The sequence below is a fragment of the Carettochelys insculpta genome, chromosome 12 (assembly GCF_033958435.1).
Source record: "Carettochelys insculpta isolate YL-2023 chromosome 12, ASM3395843v1, whole genome shotgun sequence".
In the NCBI taxonomy this organism is placed as follows: domain Eukaryota; kingdom Metazoa; phylum Chordata; order Testudines; family Carettochelyidae; genus Carettochelys; species Carettochelys insculpta.
The window spans coordinates 39,759,232-39,786,066 of NC_134148.1; the positions used below are offsets into that span (position 1 = coordinate 39,759,232).

Genomic DNA, 26,835 nt, shown 5'->3' on the forward strand with positions numbered 1-26,835 from the left:
ATTCTGCCCCTTTTTTATAATAAGATATTTCCTGCTAGTATATCTCTGCTTTAAAAGATAGCCTAAGTACCACTGTTTAATAGCAAAACCACAAACGACTTCAACATTATCAGCGTGAAACCCAGTACCCCAAGAATTGTTAAGAAATCCTTCTCCTACCTGGAAAAGATTTTCCTTTAGACCCAGTTTTATATACTGAGTCAATCCAAAATGGGATTCTTCCTTTTTTTGTAAATATTTTATTAATAATACATTAGTTAAGGAATATAAGGACAATTTCTTCTTACATTTTAACACTAAAGAGTATTTGTGAAGTAAGAATAGTCTCTGAAGAAAGAAAGTTATAATTAAATACAGCATGGAACCAAATACAGACAATCTTAACAAGATCAAGTTCTGGTTATCTTTCGTTATGCATCATGTAAAAAAAAGTAAATTAAATGGAAAAATCATAACAAGGGAAAATGATAAAAATAGAACTAGATCAATGATTTTGCTGGACGAAATATCTCTTTTCTAACAAGGATACTGGTTAGAAAAGACACTGATCTTTGCAACGGGATCAATTTCTCATGAGAACAAAAACATATATAGTGTTATATAAACTGGTCACTTTCTTACAATGCATACATTATGGGCAGATATCACAGTTATTAGTTGTTTACTTTTCAAAAAAATAAGAAAATTTAGAAGGTTATAAGTTACCTAATTTACAACAATTTAAACCAGAACCTTCCTGTCTGTAAAAAAATAAACCACATTGACAAAACAAAAAAGTTGACAACCAGATTTTTTTTAACCAAGTAGTGTTTCACATAAGAAGAAATTTAAAGAAAAGAATCAGAATTTTGACTTTCACAGCAGCAAGGAAAACAGTTGTGTAACCAAATGAGAACATTAACACTACTAAACATATGTTCGGGAGACAGATTTAGTATTTAAACCATGTAAAAACAATATACATAGGAAAAATGCTGACTAGCAATAATCTTTAGTGTTACTGGAGGAAAGCATGGGTGGGTAGAGGGAAAAAGAGTGCTAACTTTCAAAAGGATACGTGAAATCTGATGTGTAATTAAAGGTATCAACCTTCTATGTGTGTCTGTGGGAAAAGGTGCAAGAAAGCTACTTCTGGAAACGTTTCATGATAAAAAAATATATGCACTGGTTATTTCAGCTTTGTACACATAATGCATATTATTTACCCATTTCTCCAGCTTTTACTCAACAGTGAAAATGCAAAAGCCCAATACATGTATAATAAGTACAGGGGCCAGGGAAACAGCCACATAAATTAGGTAACTGGACACTGAACATAATCCATTGTGTGGGCTGATGTGGAAGATCATGTTAAAAAGTGACTTCAGTAGATTTTTGGGGTCATGTCCCTCAGACTTCAAGGGAATGACACTGGTTGACACCAAGATTCTTTTGTGTTTAAGGTTCTCACCAATCCAGGGTCACAGCAGTATGCTGGTGTTCCGGGCCTGTAAGTTTCATGCTTTGGAACAATTTGGTTTGGTGGAATAAGAGTAGAGAGGAAAGTTGGATGCAAGGAAACAAAGTGTTCGTGTGAGGTGCAGGCTTTTGGCTGACATAATAAAGGTAAGTAGCATTACGAAAAACATTCACACTTTTCAAAGCATGTTTCCTGTGGGGATCTCAAAGCTCTGCACTAAACTGCACAAAACCCCTGCGAGGTAGGTTTGTACAGACAGGGAAACCAAGACATGGGACGATTACATGACCTAACCAAGGTCACGTAGCCAGTCAGCATGGCAGAAGTGGGAAGCAGAACCCACCGCTCCAGGATGATCGTTCTGTTCCCTAGTCAGGAAACTCCACTCCCTTCCTGAATGTGAATTAAACTAAAGAGCTGAGATGTGCCTCGCTGAAAGGATCAGAGGTGACAGTGGTTCAGCAAACAGCACCAAGCATTCCTATCAGGCAAAATGAACCCAAACATTATACACCAATTTACAACGCACCAGTAGGTTTTTTTTTAATTTGACTGTATTTCCAGTTGTGAGAATCACTAGCATCCATTCAGGTCGCTATTTCATCAGGCCAATCAGGTCTGAGGAAATCAACAGTGGCTATTGGCTAGTCAGAAGAGAATGGCACGTGTGATATTCACAGCAATCTGAGCATTTGAAGAAGTTAAGATCAAAGCAAAAAGTTGGTCTTTACTTTAAGTAGCAGGATAGAGCAGTGGTCCAACCCAGTAAAGAGCTTGATTTGGAGATGTGGCCTCCTCCCATTTTGTTTCCAGAGTTTAGAAGGGACAAACAGGAATGCTGGAAATGCTGGAACAGCGCGTAGCAGTGAATGGTCTGTCTAGCACATAATCCTGTCTCAGAGAATGGTCAGTACCAGATGCTTTGGAGGAAGGCCCACAAGAGGCCCATTATGGAATTCTGGGGCATCTCAGGACATTGTTTCCTAACCCCAGGCAACTAGTGGTTGGCTTATACACCAAAGCTAAAGGGGATATAATCCTTATATATTTTAATCCTGGCTCATGTAATTGTTGGTTGCTTTTAATGTCAATGGGATGTTTAATCTTTTGCTATTCCAGCCTGCTAAGCTCTCAGCAAAATGTCCTGCTGCCGTGAGCTCCACAGCTCAGTCCTTCATTGCTGAGAATGCATTTCCCTTCATCCACTTCAGACAGGGTACTGTTACATTGCCGTGTGTTTCACCTGTCTCTGGTGTTATATGATTAAAGGAGCCAACCAACCCTCTCTCCTCCAACGTGCCTCTCATTAAACTACAGTAACAGTACTTGCAATGTGTCAAGTAAAGAACACAGTACGTTCACTATGCCGTTCTGCACCACATGCTGTTCATTAGCAACCGCTCCATTCCCAGCCACACGTGGCTATTCTCTAGCTGTCGGCAATAAGGCAGGATTGTGGGGCTGCAGCAAGGGAAGGCACATCCTAGAGCTTCCTTCATTGTCTGCAGCCTCACAAACCAGCCCAGGGTCAGGGCTTTTCCATGAGAAGCAGTTCTCAGTAAGTGACAGGCGGCTGCGTAGCTGCATTCCATTAACATTAAGGGCAATAGGGCAGGACTGGTTCCCCGCAAAATGTTAGTAGTCACTAGTCAGTGGCCTCCATTGTCCTTTCCAGGCCTTAGCATGGGCAGTACTGCAAAAATGGGGGTTAGCACTCCACCAATTTGTGGGAGATGGGAAACTTTTCACCACAACAGTGTTTTGCTCTATTTTATTCCCAGCTCCTCTCTCCCACCTTTATTCCTGCCTTGTGCCTTTCTCTGCACCCTTTCCATTTTCTATAATTGGAGATACACATCTCCTAGAACTGGAAGGGACCCCAGGAGGTCATCTAGTTCAGTCCCTTGCCCTCTTGGCAGGACCAAGTGCCATCCCTGACATCTATTTGCCCCACCCTAAATGGCATCCTCAAGGATTGAGCTCACAAACCTGGGTTTAGGAGGCTAACGCTCAAACCACTCTCTTAAGGAGGTCCCTATACCGCTAAAGATTCCACTCCTGGCCAAGATTACCGTGCTTCTCTGTCGGAACCGTTCAACCCTTGTGACTGAGCTGGTATGCCCTGGAAAAGCACATTCCCTGCCCTACGGGGTGAACTGGGCGAACTCGTACCTTGTGAAGTACCCTGCTTGGTGTGGATACATGCCACTTCGGTGTTGCCAAAAACAACATTAAGCCAAAGCTTTGGCCTGTGGCGCAAGCAACAGCACCAAGCGCAATCGCGCCAGGACAGTGGGCATTCTATGGGGCCAAGCGGGTGGTCCTTTGGTGTCGCCGTGACATGCAAGGCTCCCCCATGTGTGGAAATCACCCTGCCGCTGTGTGGAGACCAATAGGGATTCTCACTAAGCAACCACCCATGCCATTTTTCTCCTATATGCTTCCTGTGCAGGGAGATCCAAAGCTGAACACTGTCTCCAAGCAGAGTGAGGCAACGTCTACATTGCCCGGAAGATCGAACCTGAGCGGGTCGATCTTCCCGGGGTTCAGTTTTGCACATCTGGCCAGGGAGCATGAAATTGCCCTGTCGGGGGTGGCAGTCGATCCCTGTACACCTCGTGATAGCAGCTTGATGGGAGAAACCCTCCCATTGACCTCCCTCTGTGGGGACAGCCAGGTAAGTCAATTTCAGATAAGTTGATTGTAGCTACGCAATTGCTGTCACTAAATTGCATATCTGACATCGACTTATTTCCCTGGGCTGAGTATTACTGAATTAGACAATGGCACTCAGTTTTTCCAGTATTTTTCTCTAGCCCTTTCTTAATTAAGCCTAACATCTGGTTTGCTTTTATTTCCACCTCCCCATCTCCTTTGACCGCTGCTGCACACCGAGCACGTTTCCATTGCAATGGCTGTACTGGCAGCAAGGTCTATTTCCTGTGTGGTTCCAGTTAATTTAAAACCTATCAACGGGTATGTAAAGAAATGGGCGTGGCTGAGGTCATTAAGGCATGACTGGCAGCTGCTATCCTACATGGCACTGGAGTTAGACGCACCTGCAAATCTTGGCCCTGTAAAAATGCATGTGAAATTTCCACCCACAGAGCAGGAGGCCAAGCGGAGGCCTCCCTCAGAACCAGGCACCTACCACGGCCTCTGCAAATGCTCTTTCAGAATGGCAGAGCCACTCAGTTTAATGTAGTTGTTTAGCACAACCCTGACCCTTCCATCCCATGGTAGTGGGGCAGGTATTCCTGAAGGTCTGACCAATCAAGGCTGGAAATGACGGGTCTGTTCAACGGGGATCTCAGCACTTGTCTGTACAGAGAGGCTGTGAGCAGCCACCTGGGATGTCAATCTCCAGCACACTTGGCCATGGTGCACTTGTGGTCCCTGAATAGATTGGGGTCCAACCTGCCACACAGCCACTCTCTGTACTAACAAGCTCTTTCACTGTTGGCGGTGCTGGGAGCAATGCAAGTCCCTTCTCAGAGCACTTGGTGGCTGTTCATGGAACGGCATTTGAGAGGCTACTCTGCCTTCACCTTTGGGGCTGGACAGGCATCAGTTACAATACTGGGGACAGAAGTTATACACTGAACCAGTGATTCTCAACCTAGGGTCTGGAGGGTATTGTAGGGGACCCGTGGAAAAAAATTACTTACTTAAACCCTTGTACTTCGAGTAGAACACAGGTCATCTACAAGTCTCCTTCACTTCACTCTGTCTCAAGACAAAACTTCTAGCTGACTCTAAGAGTCCCTCAGCTGTTGTCCTTCAGTCTCATGTTGCCCATGGTCTTCCTCTTTTGCATTTTCCTTGCGGGTTCCACATAAGAGCTAGACTAGGCTGGATGATGGTTGAATGATGGTTGTCTGGGAGTGTGGCCTTGCCATCCCTACTTTCTTCACTTGATGTAAAAGTCAAGGGGTTCTTGACCTGCTCTCTTCCAAAGCTCCTCATCTGTGACAAAGTCTTGCCATTTGATGCGAAGGATGTATCTCAGACATCTCTCTATGAATGTCTGTAACTTGTGATTTGAAGACTTTTTAGTATGCCAAATCTTGCATCCATACAAGAGCACACACTCTTCACATTTGTGCTGAAGATCTGCAGTTTCATCTTCGCAGACATTATTTGTGAACTCTCTATGGGACAAAGAGTCTTGAATGCAGCTGTTGCTTTCCATACCCTGGCATTGATATCCTTATCTGTTCTTCGATCTCTGCCCATAATACTTCCCAAGTAAGTAAACTGCTCCACATCTTCGAGGTCATCCCCTCCCAGTCCAATGGTGTTGTTGTTGGACTGGTTGATCCTCATTGTCTTGGTCTTCCCCTTGTTAATGCTCAGTCCAGTCATTAAGTCAGTTTTGTCTAGTGTTATGAGCTTTTCTTCCATGCTTTCATGTTGGTGTTAAAGGAGGGCGACATCGTCAGCAAAATCAATGTCCTCAAGCTGTTTGAAAAGTGTCCACTCAATGCCTTGTTGATGGTCATAGAAAATAAGTTTTAAATAAATTGCAAAGTTACAATCAATTATTATTTTTAAATTAAATATCTTCCATTAATTTTATTAACTGCTGTCAGAAAAAGCTATGTTGTGGTTTCCTTTTTCATTTAATCAAGTGTAAAGAGTTAGAACTGGCTTTGATGGGGATCCATGGATGGCTTCAAGAGGTAATGGGGGGTCCATGAACTGTTTGGGGGGGCATTTGGGAGTTCACATTTGTGAAAAGGTTGCGAACCACTGTACTAGAGAAAGGTTGTCCAAAGACAGGGGAAGCAAGATACCCAGACTCAGATTAGATTCTACCAGGGCCTGATCCACTGTGTGTGTGATCACACACACACACACACACACACACACACACACACACACAGAGAGAGAGAGAGAGAGAGAGAGAGGATCCCCTCTGGAGTCTTGAGTGATTGCCTATGGCAGGACTGGACTGCTGTAGAAGGATCTGATAGCTTCCTTGGCATGCACCCGTAAATGCCATTAACATGAAGTGGGCTTGCATGCGAGCCTCACACTAAAAATAGTCACTGCGGGATGGGAAGGTCCTGCCGTGCTCTTCCTTTGAGCAGCGTCTTGCACCTCAAGTCCCTAACAGGGCTGCCTGTGGAGTACTGGGTTACCCTTTGCTTGCCAGAGTGATCCTATATCACAATCTGAATTGAGATGTAAAAACCTTTTACAGATCAGCACAAATGATATTTTTCTGACTAACTCCAATGGGAGCGGGGTTGGGGGCGGTGGGGTTGCTTTGCTGCTTAGCCAACAAATGGCTAAACCCTACAACAAGCTGCGCATCTTCTCCGTTCCCACACTGTCCAATGAATTCAGTGGGGACCTTAGAGCCTCGGCACCTGTCCTGGTCTGGCCCAGTCACCGACGTTCAGCGTTCAAACATGGCTGTTGGAGAATCTGAAAGTGACTGGAGAAAGACTAGGACTTTTGAGTGACAATGGCTCCTTTCTCTTCAGTGGGTCAAGCTGAGGGAAACGACCTCAGTGAATGGCATAAATAACGAAGAGTGCATTAGATTACTTCAAATCTGACTGTGACCATTCAAGGTGCTACTTGAACAAGGAATAATACTTTTTTTTTTAACTTGGCACTGTCCTTCTGGGGAGCAGTCCATGCTCTGAGCAGCAGGTGCCAATCCCAGAGCATGGAGACGCACCCAGGCTCGCTGTCATCAACGCAGTGTGCTAAAAGTAGAGCACCAGGCAGCAGCACGAGCAGCACAAGAGGCTGGCTGCATGCGCACGTGGCACAGGTCTTAGATGGGTAGTGACTCGGGGAGGCTAGCTCCTCCCATGCCCACCCTCCGTTGTCAGTGCACTGGCTTCAGGACAGCTAGTGCAAGAAGAGGTGGCACGTAGGAGGATGCATGTGGAATCACGTCACCCGCCCTGCCTCCGATTTGTGGCTTGGCTTGTACTGAGCATGAGCACGGACTGAGCATGTTCAGTAATGCTCCTGAAACCAGCTGCCCTCACTCTACCATCCCCCATTGCCAGCAGGCTGGGCTGTCTCTCCGTAAGTCAGTCTCCTCAAGCAAGGAATCGGACCCCAATCTTGCTCCCAGGCAAGATGCAGGCTAAAGACCCATTTTGGCCAAGACTCTCAGATAACTTGCGATTTTGGCTGCTTAATTTAAGCCTCTTTAAAAGACCTAATTTCCTCAAACACCTGAGTGGCCACGCTCAGCCCATCTGGTCTCTTTAAAGTGTCCCAAGTTGAGCCCCAACAGAACGATGCTTCCAAAATCCCTCCAGAAAACAGCACATCTCTGTTCTCTTTACCAATCTGAGCCCCTCATAAACAAAATGCTGCCCACCATCGCCCCATCTGACATGGTCCTTTGGTGAAACACATGGCTCCAATGTCACACCCCCACCCGACATGCCAGTCCTAGGGCCAGTGGTCCTGCAGTAACATATTCAAAAGAAACAAAGAAGGAGAGACGTCAGACCCACGGCACTATTCATTAAAAAATAGTCAATAACCAGTGCAAACGTATTCTTTAGAAAAAGGCAGTATAAGAATAAGTTAAAAACTAAAATGGACTATAACAAAAGAGTAAATCTACTGCTTTTTGTTTTTTTCTTTCCAACCGACATGAGGTAGTTGCGTTGTTAAGGAGGAAAAAAATAAAGAGAGAAGTAGTAAAAATGCTACTCTATCCCACACGCTACTCCACTTTATAAAATTAAATAATATAAAGACGCTCCGAGGAAATAAAAAATACACTGTTGTACATTAAAAGGAGAAAGACGTACCTAAAACGATAGGTACAAGAACCTATGTAACACAAAGTCCACCTTGGCGAAGTGACCAAGACGCTGGAGAAGGTTCTATATAGTACAAGTTGTTAGAGGCACTCGCAGAGTGTGTAATAAAAGGCCACTACGTCAGCCTGCTAGTAGTATTTACTGGGGTAGTGTACAAAGGGATCATTAAAATCATTTTAACCACGGGCGAGCAGAGAAGGCCACTGGCTACAACTAGTTGCCTTTTGGCTGGTGCTGGTCTCAACCCCCTTGGATTGCTTGCTTCACAAAATGGATTGGACCCCCAGCAATCAACAGATTGATTTATTTAGGGTTTCTTTAGGGCTCTTCCCCTGTCCAGGAACCTGAGGGCCCTCAGCCCCACCCAGCTGACTGCGAGGTGATGGTACACAGACCTCTGGCCCACAGTAACTCACACCTACTTCTTCTAGCTCTCCCATGATCAAAATCAGATTAACTTCCTCCTTAGTGGTTATGGGCACACATCACGTTCTCAGATGCTGAGGATGAATTGATTAGCGCAGAGATACTACACCGAGGAGGGTCCTGCTGGCCTGCGGGGAAAGCTTGGCACTTGACTGGCTGTACGGTCCCGCTGCCTGCTTGCGGACAGTCTGTATCCCCACTGTCCAGAGAGTCCCCACTTTCTCCGAGTCTGTGGAAGCCATTGGTGAGCCCAAGAGTGCTGACGGCCTCCACCTGGGTCATCTTTCTGTCAGTACTTAATGGGGCAGCCTGGCTCTGAAGCTCCGTTCTCACTTTGCTGACGTTCTGCTTGGAGTTGGGGGATCTGCGATGGGGCTGGTCCTCGGAGGAGAGGCATTCCGGGTCGCGGTCCTCAGGATCCGTTTCTTCACTGTCCAGCACGGGAAGCCGAGAGCCGCAGCCTCTGTCAGAGGCTGAGAAATCAGAATGGACGATGACCTCCGCTTCCACTTGATGGAGGCTGATAGGTGGTTGATTTTTCATCACTTCATTCTGTTATTAGGCAGAAAGCAAAGGGATATGGTGATTACATTCAGGCCCATTAACCCCTGGATCCCAACGAACAGAACAGCACTTGCTGAACTGGAAGGACATGAACAAACCCATTACTTCAATGGGCCTTTGCACATGCTCAGAACTATGGCTCACTTTATATGCCTCACTGGACTGGAATCTTAAACACCGCTCACACTGGGCCATAAGCAATAGCCAAAGTCCTCCAAACACCGAATGCTTTATGGCAGGGGTGGGCAAAGTGGGGGACGTGCCCCCTTGGGGGAGGGGTGTGTGAAATTTCATAAGGGGGGTGCAGCACGATCGGCTGCTGGTTCTCAGGCTCATCCACCTCATTAAAAATGACAAAATATGTCACTGTTTTGACGTGTGCCTATTCACATTTCTATACCAATTCATGAAGTTTTTACATTCTACAGACTTATTTTCCTACATGTGCCAAACGGGGTTGGAGTTGTTTTGTTCACATGAAAATAACCCAAATACCTGTCAGTCTGGATTACATTAGCGGGGTTGTGGCAGGGGAGAGCTGCTAACTGCAGGGACAAAAAATGGGGCCCAGCGTGAACAGTTTGCTCAGTCCTGCTTTTATGGCACGACAACATTGTGCCACTCAGAAACACGAGCATATGCTCTTTTGCAACGCAGGCAACTCCACCATGTGTCTCTGACGGTGGAAATACATAAAGCCTGCAGCTCTGAGACAGAGCACGTGGTAAACCCAAAACCTAATGTGTCATGTAAAGAAAACAAACATCAGGCGACGTCATGTTCAAAAACAAACAATCGAAGAAAGGCCTATTCAGAGCAACAGCCCAAAGCATTTATAGCCATTTGCCCACATGGTTTTAGATGGTTGTGATCCCAGCAATGATTTCAGGGGGAAAGATATCCTGGGGTTTGGGCTTGGAGAGTGAGCAGGGTCGGAATAGCTTGTCCAAGATGGCTTTATCAAACGTATTTGCAAATCTGAAGTCAACACACAGAGGGCATTATATTCATCTGCCTCATTTGGACTACTGATCCCCTGGGCAGATGCTGTGTGCAGCAAAAGCACTCTTGGGAATGAGCATGATAGATAGGAGGACTATGTCCAGATATCCATAACCTGCACTTCTACACCGTCTTCCATCACAGGATCTCAGGGTGCGTTGGCAGCCTCACTACACACACAGCTACAGATGGGGAAACTGAGGTACAGAGCCTTTCACACTTATCTAGTGAGTCAGCGACAGGAAGGGGACCAGACTGCACGATTAGAGCCCTACAAAGCCGCAAATAACCACTTTATGTCTGCGGCACATTTTTCTATCCAGATGCGGATATGAATTTTGTATCTAGAACCCTGCAAATGTGCATCTAGGTGCTTGATATCAGTGGGTATCAGCGCCCACAGGTGTCAATGTGGATCTCTACGGCTCATTTTTGTGAATCCAGGTGCAGATACAAATTCTGTATCCGTGCAGGGCTCTATCCAGGATCCTAGCAAACTATACTAGGCGGCTTCCTAAAAGCATGGCCAATGTACAGCAGTATTTGCACTCTTCCTTCTCTCTCTCTCTCTCTTCTCTCTCCCTCTGCCCCAGCATTCAAAAATCACAACTCCAGTTAAAAACACTAATCAGGGGTTTAAAAGTGACAAGCACAGGGTTTTGTTTTATTTGTTGTTGGGTTTTGGGTCATGAGAGTTCATGAGTTCAAGCATTAGAGGATGGAAACATCCCCCTTCCTTTTTAAAAAAAAAAAGGATGCTGAGCTTCTCACATAATCACATGACTCCCAGAGCTCGGACATTAAGGAAAAATCCAACAAATATAACAACCATGACATTGTGAGAGTTGGCAATATTACAATAGTAATGGTAGCAATCACTTGCTTCGACACAGAACTTTTCATTAGTAGATCTGAGAAGCATTTTCCAAAGGAGGTGAACAACATTACCTCCACTTTACAATTGGGGAAACTGAGGCATAACTTATGGGTGTAACTTCCTTGTAGTCTCTCAGTAGGCCAGTAGCCAAGCCGAGAATAGAACCCGGATGTCCCGAGTTCTAATCCAGTACTCTTGGCTACTAGCAAATAACACCTACAATAACATGGATGCTTTCAGACTTCTGAAGATATTTTGAAAGTCTTTAGCTCTCAGATACTGAAATTGGAATAGGCACATGACAATGATGCCACAAGGCTCTCTCCTGCTAGAGAGACAAAGGCTGAGCTTTTCAGAAGTCCCAGTGATGGTAGGTGCTGGCAGGGACAGACTTAAGGGGACCAGCTGTCCTGTTTTCAGCGGGACAGGCCCATACTTCGGGCATCATTCTGGCATCCTGATTTATTTTGCAAAAGGGGCAAATTGCCCTGTATTTCACGGTGGTTCACCGGCTTCACCCACCTAGGGGAGCCAGGAGCCAGACTGCGCAGTAGCTCAGCTGCCGCTGGGCTTCCTCCAGAGGGGGCTGGAGCTGAGCCAGGGCCACGGGCATTGGGGTCAGAGATGTGGGGGCTGGGGGGGGTGAATTGGGGCTTCAGTGGGGTTGGAGTAGGGGCTGGGGCTGCGAGGCTTGGAGTGGGAGCTGGGCTTGGAGCCAGAGCCCTGGGGGGGTTGAGCTGGCCGGGGGGGGTGAACCATGGCCACAGTGGGATTGGGGCCAGAGCCACCCGGCTTCTCCCAGTTGGACCTGTGTGGTGGCATGGGCTGCCACCCACGGCATGGGGAAGCCAGGAGCTTTGCTGCTAGCGCGGCAGCCCTGTTCCCAGTGCCCCGGATAGGGTAACCATCCGTCCCGTTTTGGCTGGGACAAGGGTCATTCCCCATGTCCCCTATTTGGCCAAAGGAGATATGGTCACCCTAGACAGACTGGAAGAAGGAACGTGCTTGTCACTTTGCAAACATCAGGCCCTGCTGCAACATCCCAAGGTGGGCACCCAAACCACACAGCTCCCTAGATGATTGTTCACTTGTGAAAATGTTGGCTGCAGTGTACAAGCAGAGCAATGTTTGCCAGTTATCTTTAGTCCTATTTTACAATTAGCAAAAGCTGTTATAAAACAGAGCACTTAGAATCAGAAAGAACAAAACGATTTCACTCTTGCAATATTTAAATATTGCTCTATGTACTTGGGTCCTTTGCTGTTATTTTTAAGAGGGGTGTTACTCTATTGAACCAAAATTTGTTTACTATGTGGATTTCTATATTTTGGAAGCCCACAGAGATTCTTCTAGGAAATTAAATTTAAAACCTTTTCAATGCTTATTGCCTTTGCTGGTTAACAACTTCACTTACTAAAAGGACACAACCCAAAACAAGGAAGTGAACTATCCTATGTGTAACTCTCTGAATTCCCATTGAAGTCAATTTTATGCAACACTTACATATGTTAACACTTCTCTCCTTTTGTTGACAAACTCTGATGGGTAGCTAAACTGTGCTGTAAATGGTACACTATAACTCAGTTGTAAAACATTGTGTCAGCTCTCCACACAACATTACTTACATCCTGTGTACAACTGATTTTCACACTGCCATCTAGGAAGGAAACACAGGATATGTGGATGTACTTACTAGAGAAGAGAAAACCTGAAAGCAACAGCAGGCAAATTTCTGGTTTTACAGAGCCAGTCTGAGTTTATATCAAATAGCTTGAATGGGCCTTTACAGAGATTATGATTTTAGCACATGATTGATTCTCTGGAATAAATCTGTATTCCCAAGTTTGAAAACACCATATCAGACATCTTAATGCTGATTTTCAATAAATCTCAGAACACTGGGGAACTTCCAGACAACTAGAAGAAAGCAGGAATGCCAATATTTTAAAAAAAAGTTAAAAGGGATAATGCAGGGCTGTCAGTCTAACATTGATCCTGGTCAACATAATGAAGCAGCTGATATGGGACTCACTTAATAAAGAATTAGAGGAGAGTAGTTTAATTAACACAAATCAACGAGCATTTACAGACAATAGAGGCTGTCAAACAAACTTGATTTTGGTTTTTTTTAAACGAGACTACAACTTTGGTTGTTAGAGTAATCGTACTGACACACCCCGATTTCTGTAAGGCACTTGAGAGTACCACACAATTTATTTAAAAACTAGAACACCACAAAAGTAACAAGGCACACGTTCAATGGATTAAAAAGCGATAGGTAGGGACCTACCAAATTCATGTCACGGATCATGAGAAAATGGTCTTTTGTGAGCTTTTACTCTGTACTGTACAGATTCCATGGAAAGTTATCAAACAGGGATCCGGATGAGAGAGAGAGAGATGGTATTGCCACCCTTACTTCCGCTGTTGGCTGTTGTTACTGATGGCTGTTGTCTGGGCAGTTCTGAAGGCAGTGCCCTGGCAGTAGCAGGGCAGAACTAAGGGTGGCGATACCATATCATACCAGTCTTACTTCTTCATTGCTGCTAGTGTAGCTTTGCCTTCAGAGTTGGGCTCCCAGCCAGCCACCACCCCTCTCTAGGTACCCAGATCTGAAGGCCAGCAGCAGCATCACAACCTCCTCTGTAATAACCTTGCAGCCCCCCTCCTCCCACACAAAACTCTTTTTTCAATCAGGCTTTACAATTACAACAAGGTAAAATTTCAGACCTAAGTGGCCAAAATCATTACCTTTATGATTTTTTAAATCCTATGACTGTGAAATTGACCAAAATGGACCATGAATTTGGTAGGTTCCTACCAGTAGATCTCAAAATTAAGTGTGTGTGTGTCCACTGGGGTCCTGCAGGGATCAGGTCTTGGTACTAAACTATTTAATGTTTTCATCAAGGACGTAGAAGAAAACAGAGTCACCACTACTAACACCCGCAGATGACAGAGTGGTAAATAATGAAAAGGACAGATCACCGATTTAAAGCTATTTGGATCAGCTCGTAAACTAGGTGCATGCTAACAGTGTGTTTACTACAGCTAAACGTAAACGTCTAGGTTGGGGAACATACTTACGTGATGGGCACTGTATCTGGGAAACAGTGAGCTCCAAAAAGATTTGGGGTGGGGTGGGGTGGGGTGGATAATCAGTTGAACATGAACTCCCAAAATGACTCTTTGGCCAAAAGAGAGAATGTGCTGCTGAGATGCATACACACCTCAAAGAAGAGCAAAGAAGTTATTTTTCCTCTATATTTGGCACTGCTGTTAGACTATGTAGCCCAGCTCTGGGAATTACAAAGTTGCTGATAAATTGAAGAGGGTTCAGGGAAGAGCCCAAGCAAGATTAGAAAACCTGCCTTACAGCAATAGGCTCATGTGCTCAATCAATTTAGCTTAACGAAAGAAAACAGGCCAAGGGGTGATGTGATCAGAGGTTGTAAGTATCTATAGTAAATGGGGAACAAATATTTAATAATGAGTTCTTCAATCTATCAGAGAGAGAGAGAGGTGATACAGTACAATGGCTGGACCTTGATGCTAGATAAATTCAGACAGGAAATATGGTGTAAATTTATAATGGTGAAAGTAATTAACCATTGGAACAATTTACCAAGAATCATAGTGGGTTCTGCATCCCTTACATTGTTTTGAATCAAGACAGGCTCTTTTTCTAAAACATCTGCTCTAGGAATGTATTTTGGGAAGCTCTATGGACTGTTAGAAGTTGATCATCACAACGGGCCTTTCTGGAATTAACGATACCTGAATTTTCTCCTGATCTGCAGATGAAGGATAATGGAAATTTATGTTAGCTTTCCAAGGCATTTTAAACAACTTTTGCTTTTTGACTCTTACTACAGACAAAAATGCAATTCCTTCTCCGAGTTGGGATATAATAGATCTTAATAGCTCTCTATGCTGGGTATTGTATAATATAACCTATTTCCCACACAGTTTACCATACTGCTACATTTAAAAAAAAAAAATCTGCTTTTGGAGCCTGATTCCAGCTCTCCAGACGAGAGAACTGCAGCATCTCCATCAGCTTAACAAGGAATTGACTCCAAACCCATCAATTCAAGATTTCCAGGACTGGTGAGAGTAAGGGAGTGAGAACATGGAGAAACAGAAGACTCCTGGAAAATAAAACAACTTTTGCTCACATATCCCAAATTACCTAACATGTAGAGTTATCCTTGGGCAACGGGGAAAAAAAATCAGCAGCAAATTGAGACCAACTCTACGGGGAAAATCTTTTCTCTCCCCCTTCAACCAGGGAAAAGACAAAGGGATACATAATAAAGGAATTGTAGTGCACAAGCTACTAACACTAAAATACCAACACCCACCGTAACAGCATCATAAACCAGGGCTTGGAGCAAAAGCTTTTGTCCTGAATTAGACGGAGGCGTCAGCGTTCCATTCACAGCAGTGGTCGGCTCTTTTGTAACGGCATCTCCATATCTGGCTACGCTACTTGTCCAGCTCTGGTTAATTGATTTATTCCATGCAGACTGCAGAATAAAAAGGGAACCAGGATCAGATTATTTCCAGGACACAGATTCTTATCCCTAAAAACCGGAAAGAACCGGCACTTAAACACACAAAAGAGAAGTTGGAGAAATACCGTGTTGCTTAAAGACGTTGGTTAAAGATAGCAAACACACTTCCAATGGTGTCACAATGCTAACCTGAACAAACTACCGGGGGTAGCCGAGTTAGTCTGTATCTTCAAAAACAACAAGAAGTTCTATGGCACCTCATAGACTAACAGATATTTTGGAGCATAAGCTTTCGTGGGCAAAGAGCCGCTTCATCAGATGAAATTTATGCTTCAAACCACCTCTTAGTCTATAAAGGTGCCACAGGACTTCTTGTCGTTTTTGAACAAACTGACATCACCACAGGACACAGAGGGTTTAGTGCACTGATTTGTTATGGTGTAACGCAGAGCAAGTGAATAACTGGGTTTTCTTAGTTCTGAGCCAATATTGCTAATACACTTCCTGTGCCACTCTGGCTCCAAATCAAACACAGGGGTCTCCGTTGCTTTTGTAGAGATTATGACCAAGAGGATGCAACTTGCCATGTAGCCGCACACTGCATGCATCTGCCTGCTGATGGTCTAATTCAAAGCTTGTTGAAGTCAGCAGGGAAAATGCTCTTTCACCTCAACTGGTTTGGCATCACACCCTACTGCATGTACAAAACAGTAGGTGGTCGGAGCCAGCAGGAGTAATACTCTGCACATCTATAGCTACTTTCATATAACAATCTCAAAGCACTTTATAAAGACAGATAAAGATTATGTCCATATATGTGGAGAAATGCAGGTGGAGAGAAGCTAACTGACTTGCATAATATCAAGCAGTGGCTCAGTAAGATTAGAATGTCAGTCTCCAATACACCCCTCTGCCTCTTGCTGTCAAAGGTCCCCCACAACAGATAGAATCCTTTAGAATGTTGTTATTTGAACTATCCCATTTTTCATGTTTTCTATAAGGAAGGATCCCATTCTGGGCCAAATCATCAGCCGATCCTCTGTCCAGCTTCCTCTTGTGTGTGCATACATCAAAACTGCACACCTGCATCTGTTTACCCACACTTCACAGGTACAAAAACCAGCACGGACCTCACAAAACATTTATCACCCATGCCCATGTGAGAGTTAGAGGGTGCACCTGCAAACTCCCTTAAGGTGAAGGGGGTTTTCAGGGGTGCATTTTAACCCTGGGGTATATGGCGGTGTTCAAAGGTGTAGGCAAACGTTTGCACCTCCAATATGCAGCACATGTAGGCATGCATGTAGCGACTGAGGGCTCAAAAAATCGGGTGCTTTTTAAATTCTCCTGCAAATCTCATACTAGGAAACTGGCAAAATGGTTTACCAGGTTCAGCAACAGCTACAATCAATCCACACATGGAGTGGAAACAAGTGAATTTCAGAATTACTGTGTATTATACCAAAATAAAATGGTCTAAACCAATCAGAGGGCTGGGATGCTGCATGGTTGCTGACTCACTGATGGATATCATAGTTTTCAGTCCTTCTGCAATATGCAATTCCTTGCACTCTCACTGGCTGCTGCCCTTAAAGCTTACCATTCACATGCCCACAGCAAACATGGCTGCCACAGCTTCTCACCTTTTCTAGCTGACAGAAGAAAAACCTAATAACGTCTCAAGAACATCTCTTTGTTAGACATTTCAGTATAATAACCGCAACTGAGGTGCTTGCCCTGGGCCCAACAACAACTATCTTCTGGGCTGACAAGCTACCTTTGACCTTGGAGGCTAGGGATGGCTGTAATCCCATGGTAGATGGGGACCACAGATGGCCAGAAACTAAGAACAGTGTGAGGTGACTGGGAACATGTGTAACACTTCCACAGCAGTACCACCACTGTCAGAGGCTTGTATATACTAGTTCAGACTGGATTCCCCAGAGACCAACAGGCAAAGAAAGGACTTTTGCACACAGCTGGCAGGGTTAGAACAGGGGTCAGCAACTCCGGTTCGGGCGTCAAGAGTGGCACGCAAGTCGATTTTCCTTGGTACACGAGATGGGAGCTCAGCCCCGCCTCCCCCCATGCAGGCGGGAGCTTGCTCAAAGCCAGGCTGCCTGTGGATTAACAAAAGACCAGTTAATGCTACCAACTGCCTAAATGGTAAATCTCTGCCTCTTCATTTATTTATTAATGAAGCTTCTGTAAGTGGTCTATTAGTGTCTTTAAAAGTATCACCAGCACTCGACCGTAGACAGAGGTCAAAAGGTCAAACTCCGGCACTCTGCCTCAGAAAGGCTGCCCAGGAAATCTTATGATTCTTCTCTCTTCTGGTAACACTTTCATCTTAAAAGTAAACTTGCCTGCTTAAACCAGGTCTACACTACACACCCCATCCCTGCTCCCTATAGCAGTATAACTACATTGCTCAGGGTGAGAAAATCCACACCCCCTGCATGACACAATTATACCAGCACAACCTGGAGTGTAGACAGAGGGGCATAGCTACCGCCTCTCAAGAAGGTGGATTAACTACACCAGAGTCCTACAATTGGCATTGTAGTACGTTCACTAACGCACTACAGCATCACAGGAAAGTGATGGAAACAAGCTAGAGGTAAGATTTGGGTGGAGCCCAGGGGGCAGGAGGCCATGGTTGAGAAAATCAGAGCAAGATCCAGGGAGAAGCTGATTTATGGACCATTTTCCTTTGGGTAGAATGGAAAAATGTGGATTTTACTGTGGGAGAATGCATCTGCTCCCCACAGGGAGAAATGTGAGGCAAAAAGAAGCCAGGAACGGTTCTAACCTATTGAAAATTCATTGAGTGACAGGAAGAAATGGCCTTTTTGGAAATAAATGGGTATTTTGGTATTGTCTGATGGCATCATTTACTTTAGTGATTGGAGCAATCAGTATTCTGCACTATGCAGAATGACTCTCCACAGAAGTAAGCTATCAAGGCACATCCACGTTCAGGTCTGAAGATGGAGTTAGACTGATCGCTCTACACAATATGAATGGATGGTCTGCTCTAAGTCCAAGCCCACACAAGCAATGTGGCAGCCTCACCAATACAGAGGCACAAAACTGGGGCAGGGGTGTCTCTCTCTCTCTTTTTTTTTTTTTTATAAGCAGACCACCAAGCTATTCCTCACTGAGATTCAAATCCCCCAGGCAAACAGTGTTACCTTGTTTGTAGATCTAATTAAATTATATGGGCTGAATGCAATTTGTTCAGGGTTCTCTTGGCTTCCCCTTGCAATAAACTGTTGAATGCACACCTCTGTGCATGGGAAATGTGTGTCTTTAAGAGCACAGATTATTTCACAGCTCAAGACTATTAGTTCACAGAAAGAGGTGATTTCTTTGCAGGGCTTGAGTTTACTGGGGCAACCTTGTGTTTATGTGGACTCACCTTATTACCAAAAGCTTAGTGCGTGGAGAGCCATTCCTCTTTCTGCCTAGGAGGCCAAACAGAAATATAACCCTCTTTTTCTTTAGTGGTCTATTTGTCTCACAAAGGATAAATTCCCTGAGAACAAGGGAAATGCATGGGGGCGGGGAGGAAGCTGTAAGATTTTAATGGGGGAAAATCTCTCCCCTTTTGTCTCTCTCTCTCTCTAGATCTAAAGCCCAGTGAGTATATCACAAAGCCTGCATCTCTCTGCAAGAGCAGCTAGGCTTCTGACACCACTGTGACCTTGTATGAGTCATTTGACCTCCTTGTGCCTCAGTCCATCTGGCTGGAAGGGAGATAGAAATGCGGGACCAGATGTTGTACGTAAGCCGAGCATTTCAGGCAGTCACTTGCACAAATCAGATGCTACGCTGGCTTGTCGGGACTGGCGTCTGGCAAATAAAAACAAAACACTCATGTACACGCTTTGGAGGTGCTGAGAGCCCTCAGTCCACTTGGACTTCAAACAGCAACCTAGGGTGCTCAACATGACGCAGGGTCACATCTCTCTAGGGGATAGCTGCTATGCACAAAAATCTCTCAGGCCAACCCTTGCTCCCACTAAAGTCCCTTTGCTCCAGGATCAGGCCTGGAGAGACGGGCTATCAAAGATGATGTTCGTGCAGCAATGTGCTTCCGAACAAGAGACTGTGACTCCAAAGCTGTGGACTGCAGATGCTCATTTTCAAAGCTGGAATTGGGCTCCTCATGGAGCAAGCTTCCCTGCCACTGGTCAGGTCACATAACAACGCAGTCTGTTCCAGCCCAACACCCCCACCCCCTGCCTTGTTTGGGTCAGTGATAAATTAATTGTAAATCAGGAGAAACCAGACCAGTGATGTCTCGAAACACAATAAGGAATATTAATAAATGGAACGGCATTTAATTACACTAATTTGCTCCATCTGAATGGCTTTGTGCTGATAGGTCTGGCTGATTAGCGACTTTTTCCAGAGAACATATTAATAAAGTCTGTATGTTTCACACTAGACACACAGAAGCTGTGTCTACACGTGCACGCTACTTCGAAGTAGCGGCACTAACTTCGAAACAGCACCCGTCACGGCTGCACGTGTTGGGCGCTATTTCGACATTAACATCGACATTAGGCGGCGAGACGTCGAAGCCGCTAACCCCATGAGGGGATGGGAATAGCACCCTACTTCGAAGTAGGGCACGTGTAGACGATCCGCGTCCCGCAACATCGAAATAGCGGGGTCTGCCATGGCGGCCATCAGCTGAGGGGTTGAGAGATGCTCTCTCTCCAGCCCCTGCGGGGCTCTATGGTCACCGTGGGCAGCAGCCCTTAGCCCAGGGCTTCTGGCTGCTGCTGCTGCAGCTGGGGATCCATGCTGCATGCACAGGGTCTGCAACCAGTTGTTGGCTCTGTGGATCTTGTGTTGTTTAGTGCAACTGTGTCTGGGAGGGGCCCTTTAAGGGAGCGGCTTGCTGTTGAGTCCGCCCTGTGACCCTGTCTGCAGCTGTGCCTGGCACCCCTATTTCCATGTGTGCTACTTTGGCGTGTAGATGTTCCCTCGCAGCGCCTATTTCGATGTGGTGCTGCGCAACGTCGATGTTGAATGTCGACGTTGCCAGCCCTGGAGGACGTGTAGACGTTATTCATTGAAATAGCCTATTTCGATGTCGCTACATCGAAATAAGCTACTTCGATGTAGGCTTCACGTGTAGACGTAGCCAGACAGACACACATGCATTCCTGTTTGTGGTATTATAGATACTGGCATGTGCACACACTAGCAGAGATACCTGCACACACAAAACACGCCCCCCACACTCTTCTTGTGGGCTTCCTGTGCAAACCCAACATGTGGAAAGAAACAGCAATCCCGGTGTAATCCCCAAAGGAGCAGCTGCTAGCGGAAATGTCAATCTGCCGTGTTTACATAGGTCTTGATGACTCTGGGAACAGACCGTTCAGCCCTGGCTGAAATTAGCTGCAATGAAGAGCAAAGTGATTTTTTGTACCCGATTTCTATTTTCAACAAACAAAAAGAGAAAACCCCTTCGCTTCCCCAGGCAACCGTATACCATGTTATTCAAGTCCGCTCCATTTACCGAAAAAAAAAAAAAAATCCCCACCCCGCCTTTGGAATTAATATCTCCTAGGTCAAGCACTTCCAACAAGCTGCAGGTCTGTTTGCTAAAGTTCAGTTTGAGAAGACCTTGGGGGAGGCTGTAGAAAATTAGGAAAATGGTCTCTGGACTTCTACAGTGGATTAGCTGGAGAAGGGAGTGCCAGTCACACTCAGATTTAATCAGGGTGGGGGGGGAGGAATCACTCTCAACAGTAAACTGTCCTTGTCAAAGGAGAGAATGAAAATGTAGCCATCTTCCAATAAAGAACTGATTGCAGACATTTCAGTTTCAGCTGAACTCTTATCGGAGCAAACAGATCTTTTCATTGCAATGTCTTTGTAATATAAGCAACCCTGATATTGGCTCAGGTTTCCCTCACCAGCAACAGCGAGTGATTTCCTGCAACACTCGTAGCTGGGGATGCGCACTTCAAATACTGTATGTAGCCATTTAAAGCCCCAGTGCCAAAGGAGTCTAAAGAACACTGCCTCACACATCATCAGCCCACCCTGAAACCTTGTTTGCTTTGGGAACAAATCGGCTTAGACTCGGTTTAAATCCCAGGCAAGACAATGCTGGGAAATATCAGCCGTGCCCCACGCTGAAGAGAGCGGATTCATTACAGAAGTCGGTAGATGGGTACAGTGACCCCATATTATGCAAACATATAGACATCACAGTAGGCAGCAGGGACACAATGAAGGAAGGTTGGACCCCGATATAAAACACAGTTCTGGCCTTTACCACTTGAGATGAAGAAAACAGGAAGTTACTCGCCTTGTGCAGTAACGAAGGTTCTTCGAGATGTGTCCCCTTATGGTTGCTGCCCTGTAGGCCCAGGGGCCACTCTAATGGGTGTACGTGCAGCCCTGCACCTACAGGGGAGCACCCGTAAGGACACGCATCTCAAAGAAGAACTTGCCATTAGTTGTCACCAGGAACAGGGCTGTGGAGGGAAAATGCTCCCCCGTCCCCCCAGAGTTCAACTAAAATGAAAAAAGCTAGATTACATGTCCCATGATGCACTACTCAGCACCCTTGTCCTGAGGCTCTGTGTTGTATCATGGGAACAGCAGTTCACTGCAGAGCATGCCCTAGCAAGAAGAAAGGGGACATAAGGCAGCCAAACAACAACTCCCATGAGACACTCCAGCATTATCTCCATTTCAGAAATGTTTGGGTGTTGGTTGAGTTTTCAGCATCCACGTTTTACGGAACGCTTCCTCCAGGCACAAACAGTTTTGAAGGAAAATTTTCAACCCCCCTCCTTCTCCCTGTATCACCCCCGCCCCCAGGCCCCTGGAGAGAAACAACAGTACTGCCTTTCGCCACTGGATTCCAAGCGTTATTTACTGCCTGTGCTGCTGGAGACCAAAGGCTGTGGGGTTTAGGAGGTGCATCTGGGAGGAAAAGGGAGCTGCGAGGAGAAAGCCCAATGATGAGACTAGTCAGCCTGCTGGCACATTCGCAGTCCTCCTAATGGCAACGACAAACCTGCATTTGACAGACTCAGAATGATCCCAGACCGGACAGGACTCTCCTCTGGCTAAAGCAGCTGCTAGCAGTACACCAGACCACTCCCCGCTGGCGTTTGCTGATAGCTCCCCTGCAGTACTGACGAGCTCTCATTATAGCTGAGTGGTTCAGGGGTTTATTTCTAAGGAGAAAGGGTGACCTTGTGGCCAACATACCGGGCTGGAGAGGCTGTTCAATTCTCGGCTCTGCTAGCACGTTGCTGTACTTAGTTTCTCCAGGCCTCAGTGTTCTCACCTGCAGCATGGGTCTGATAATACTTTCTTTCCCCTGTCTCAGACTGGAAGCTCTTCAGCACAGGGACTCTTTAACTAGGGGTTGATAGGAAACCCAATGTAGCAGGGCCTCCAGTCTCACTTGGAGCATCTTGGTGCCACAGTAATATAATTAAAGCAAAAATCAAAAGCCAAACCAAGAGCGCGCAGGTGAATTCGGAGCAGGAGAGACCCTATGAAGCACTGAACACACGGCCAACACTTCAAGCACATGGTGGTCACAACACACCAGATTTCTGGTTGAATGATTTAGAGCCCCAGAGCCTATTTGCTAGTTAAAAATTTCCTGCTATCCCAGCTACATCCAAGTGTGTAAAAGCAAGTGCAGTGAACACTGGCTGCACCATGAGCTGTTCAAAGATCCTGATCAAGAACAATAGCAGTGCAACAGAGTGGGGGTGTGAGGGTTCTATGCCCCTGCTCAGGTTACATATTGTTTCCTGCTGTCCTGTAGCAACCCAAGAGGGGTGCCTCAGTTTCCCTAGGCACAGTGTCAATGCATAGTTGGTGCTGGGTGCTTCGGTGAGATGCTCACATATACTCAATGGCCCTCATACCCTTTGTAACCCAGGCAAATAGGCAGCACCCTTCTTCCCCTGGAAACAGGACAAACTGGTGGTGGTGGGGGAGGGGGCTGGTTGGTTTGAATTGGAACTGTGCTGTTGAGTGGGGCGGTCTCGTCCAGGTGGATGGTGGGCAGGAGGGAGGAGGGCCAGGGCTCCAGCCCAGGGACTCCCTCCGGGCCCCCATCCCCAAGATGGATTGTACTGACTGCTCCCAGTTTCTGTGCTGACAAGTCCGTTCTCCGCTGTCTCCCTATCGATTAACAAACCTTCTGTTCTTCCTGCTCAATGAGAGTCGCATCTGACTGCGGAGGAGGTGCAGGGTCTGGCGATCCCCACACTCTGTGACAACCGGACTGCACATACAGAGCATATTTCAGCTGGGTAACTCAAAGCACTTTTTAAATCAAGAAAGCCCCGTGATAACCCTGTGGGGCTGGTAAGTGTTATCAATTGTATTCATGTTACAGAAGGAGAGGATTGAGGTGGGAAGAAATGAAGTGAAATCAGTAGCACAGCTGGAATTATTCCTGGTTCTGGTATTCCTGGTCCTGGTTCTGACACTGCTATTGAGTGACCTTGGTGAAGTCACTTCACAGCTCTGGGTCTCAGTTTCCCCGCCTTTCAACGGGCACTAATGAAACCTACCAATGCAAAGCCCCACAGAAGAGCAAGAGCTTGTTCCTGCATAGTTCTGGCCACACCACTGGGCGGCACACCCCTTCTGTGAGTGTCAGAACCTGACAGGAACGGGCTGGATAATTAAGGGGGCAATGATGCAGCTTTTCATCTCTGGGTCCAATGCAAACCCAGGACAGCCCAGTGAAATGAGCAGTTTCATTTCAGTTCCTAGGGACAGGAAGTCACTTCCCTGCGGGTTGTTTGGTTGGCAGCCACAGCACTGGGTGTAGGGAGTGACTGGATCACAAAGACTGACCTACTCTCCTGCCCCTACAGCCGGCTTTCTGTTAACCAGGTCTTGCTTGACAGCACACAGGGATGGCAGGAAGCCTGTCACGCTGCTCTGATCTCTGGAGAACCAGGAGACTTCCATCTCCGAGGGATGTCCATCTGGCAACTTCTCTAAGTGAATATGGTGCAACCCATCTGCTGTGCACGGATCCAGAGCCACAGGGATGGACGGACGATGCGGGGGGTGGATGTGTGCATTGCTGGGCACAGACCAGGCGCATGGGCATGCACAGACCCAGCCCGGTCAGTCTAGTGGGGGACGTCACTCCAGAAAGAGAGGGGAAGGGCAGGGTGCAGTACGCACGCGCTGGGCTCTTGCATCCTCTAGTGGCTGGCTACAGGCTTGGAAGAGGCGGGAGAAGCCTGCCCTTCCAGCTAAAGACTAATCCCACCGCTCTGAGCGCGGGAGGAAGCATCCTGCACAAAGCGACTACAAAAGCCTCCTTCGCTCAGCAGGCAGATTTCCTTTTCACGTCGCCACCAGAGAAAGGGACAGCAGCCTGGGAGCCTGCGCGGGTTAGCAGCATGCAGAGCAGGGACCTGTGGCTGCAATGACGACAGCCTGCGAGCGGCTGCCTGCTCAAGGAGCAGCAGGGTTTGAGGCTTTCAGCACTGGTGATCCTGGTGCACTCGACACGCACGCCCATGCTCTATAGCAGGGGTGGTCAGCAATTCCCACGGGGGGCCACTCCAAGAGTTTGGGAAGTGGTCATGGGCCTACACTTTTCTACCCCTTTAATGAGGAGGGTGCAGAGTCTGGGAGGGCGTTTGGGTGCGGGTGGGATCTCCAGGCAGGGGACAGAAGTGTAAGAGGGGGGCAGGGTGCCAGGTGCACAATCTGGCTGGGAACTGCAGGCAAGCCTCTCTCTGTGCGCCCCTTGGGGAGAGGAGGGCAGCAGGTCTCTGCACGCTGCCCGTGCCACGAGCTCTGCCCTTGTAGCTCCTGCCCGGAGACAGCCTGTCCAAGCGCCCTGCAGGACGTTAGCAGCCTGGCCGGTTGAGGTAGGCTGGATCCAAACGTTTGATAGGCAGGCTCTGGCCCACAGGCTGCATTTCGCTCCGCCCGGTTCTGCAGTTGGAGCCCTACCAAATTCACAGCCATGAAAATCGCGTCACAGCCCATGAAATCTGGTTTCTCCATGTGGAATCTGGTCTTTCAGGTGCTCTTCCCCCATACGAAATCAATTTCGGGGGGAGACCAGAGTTTCTCAAATTTGGGGTCCTGACCCAAAAGGGGGTTACGGGGGCATCACAAGGTCATGGCACAGGGAGGTTGTGTTGCCACCCTTCCTTCTTTGTGTTCTCAGACCTGCACAGAGGCTGTTGGCCGGGAGCCCAGCTCTGCCAGCAGCAGCACCGACATAAGGGTGGCAATACGGTACCAGGTCACCCTTCCTGCCACACCGCTGCTGGCAGAGTCTCTGCCTCCAAAATGGGGTGCCTGCTTGGCAGCTGTCGCTCTCCCGCTGCCCAGCTCTGAAGGAGACCAGAATGGACTGTGAGCTTGACAGGGCTCTGTCTATGGATGGGCCACTTCTGATGGCTCCTGAGCAGTAACCTTGGCCCAGCAAGGCGGGAGCTTTGGAAGAGAGTCCAGTTGTACAGAAAGCGCCAAGTATCTTCATCGCACATCTGGAGAGAGCGATGGACAAGATCAAGGAAAAGGTAGAAGGGATATCTGCGCACGGGAAAAGAATTAACAACTTGAGGTTCGCAGATGATATAGTTATCACTGAGGAAGATGAGGAGAAGCTAGCGAGAACGTTGCGGGTGTTAAACGAAGAAGGGAAGCGGTACGGACTGACTGCGAACATGGATATAACAAAAACAATGGTATTTGGAGATAAGGAAACAGGAAGGAAGATCAGTGTGGATGATATTGAACTAGAAAATGTAGAGAAGTTCACATATCTGGGGAGCAACATAACATATGAGCTAGACTGTAAGAAGGAAATAGCGACTAGAATAGCGAAAGCAAGAGCAAGTTTGAAGGCGATGGATAAGATCTGGAAAAGCAAAGCGATTAGCTTAAGAACGAAGCTGGGCGCCTTGAAAACGTGTGTATTCAGCAGCATGTTGTACGGATGTGAGACGGGTGATAACGAAAGATTCGAAAAGAAGAATATTGGTGTTCAAAAGAAGTTGTTATAGAAAGATTCTGAGAATAGGATGGATGCAGAAGGTCACCAGTGAGGAATTATATAGGAAGATACAGCCAAAAGAGAACCTGCTGCAGAAGGTTATAAAATGGAAGCTACAACTATTTGGATATATTTGCACA

At 46.5% G+C, this 26,835-nt stretch overlaps 1 protein-coding gene across 4 annotated transcripts in view; it reads right to left on the reverse strand.

Moving 5' to 3' along the window:
* Positions 1-271: 271 nt before the first annotated feature.
* IGDCC4 (immunoglobulin superfamily DCC subclass member 4) overlaps positions 272-26,835 on the reverse strand; it is a 198,021-nt gene continuing 171,457 nt past the window's right edge. For all 4 annotated transcript variants that reach the window (XM_075006688.1, XM_075006686.1, XM_075006689.1 and 1 more), the window contains 2 exons: positions 15,499-15,663; positions 272-9,243 (listed from right to left, as the gene is read on the reverse strand). In XM_075006688.1, coding sequence (XP_074862789.1) covers positions 8,731-9,243; positions 15,499-15,663 — 678 coding nt within the window. In that variant the 3' untranslated portion in view covers positions 272-8,730. The remainder of the gene's footprint in view (positions 9,244-15,498; positions 15,664-26,835) is intronic.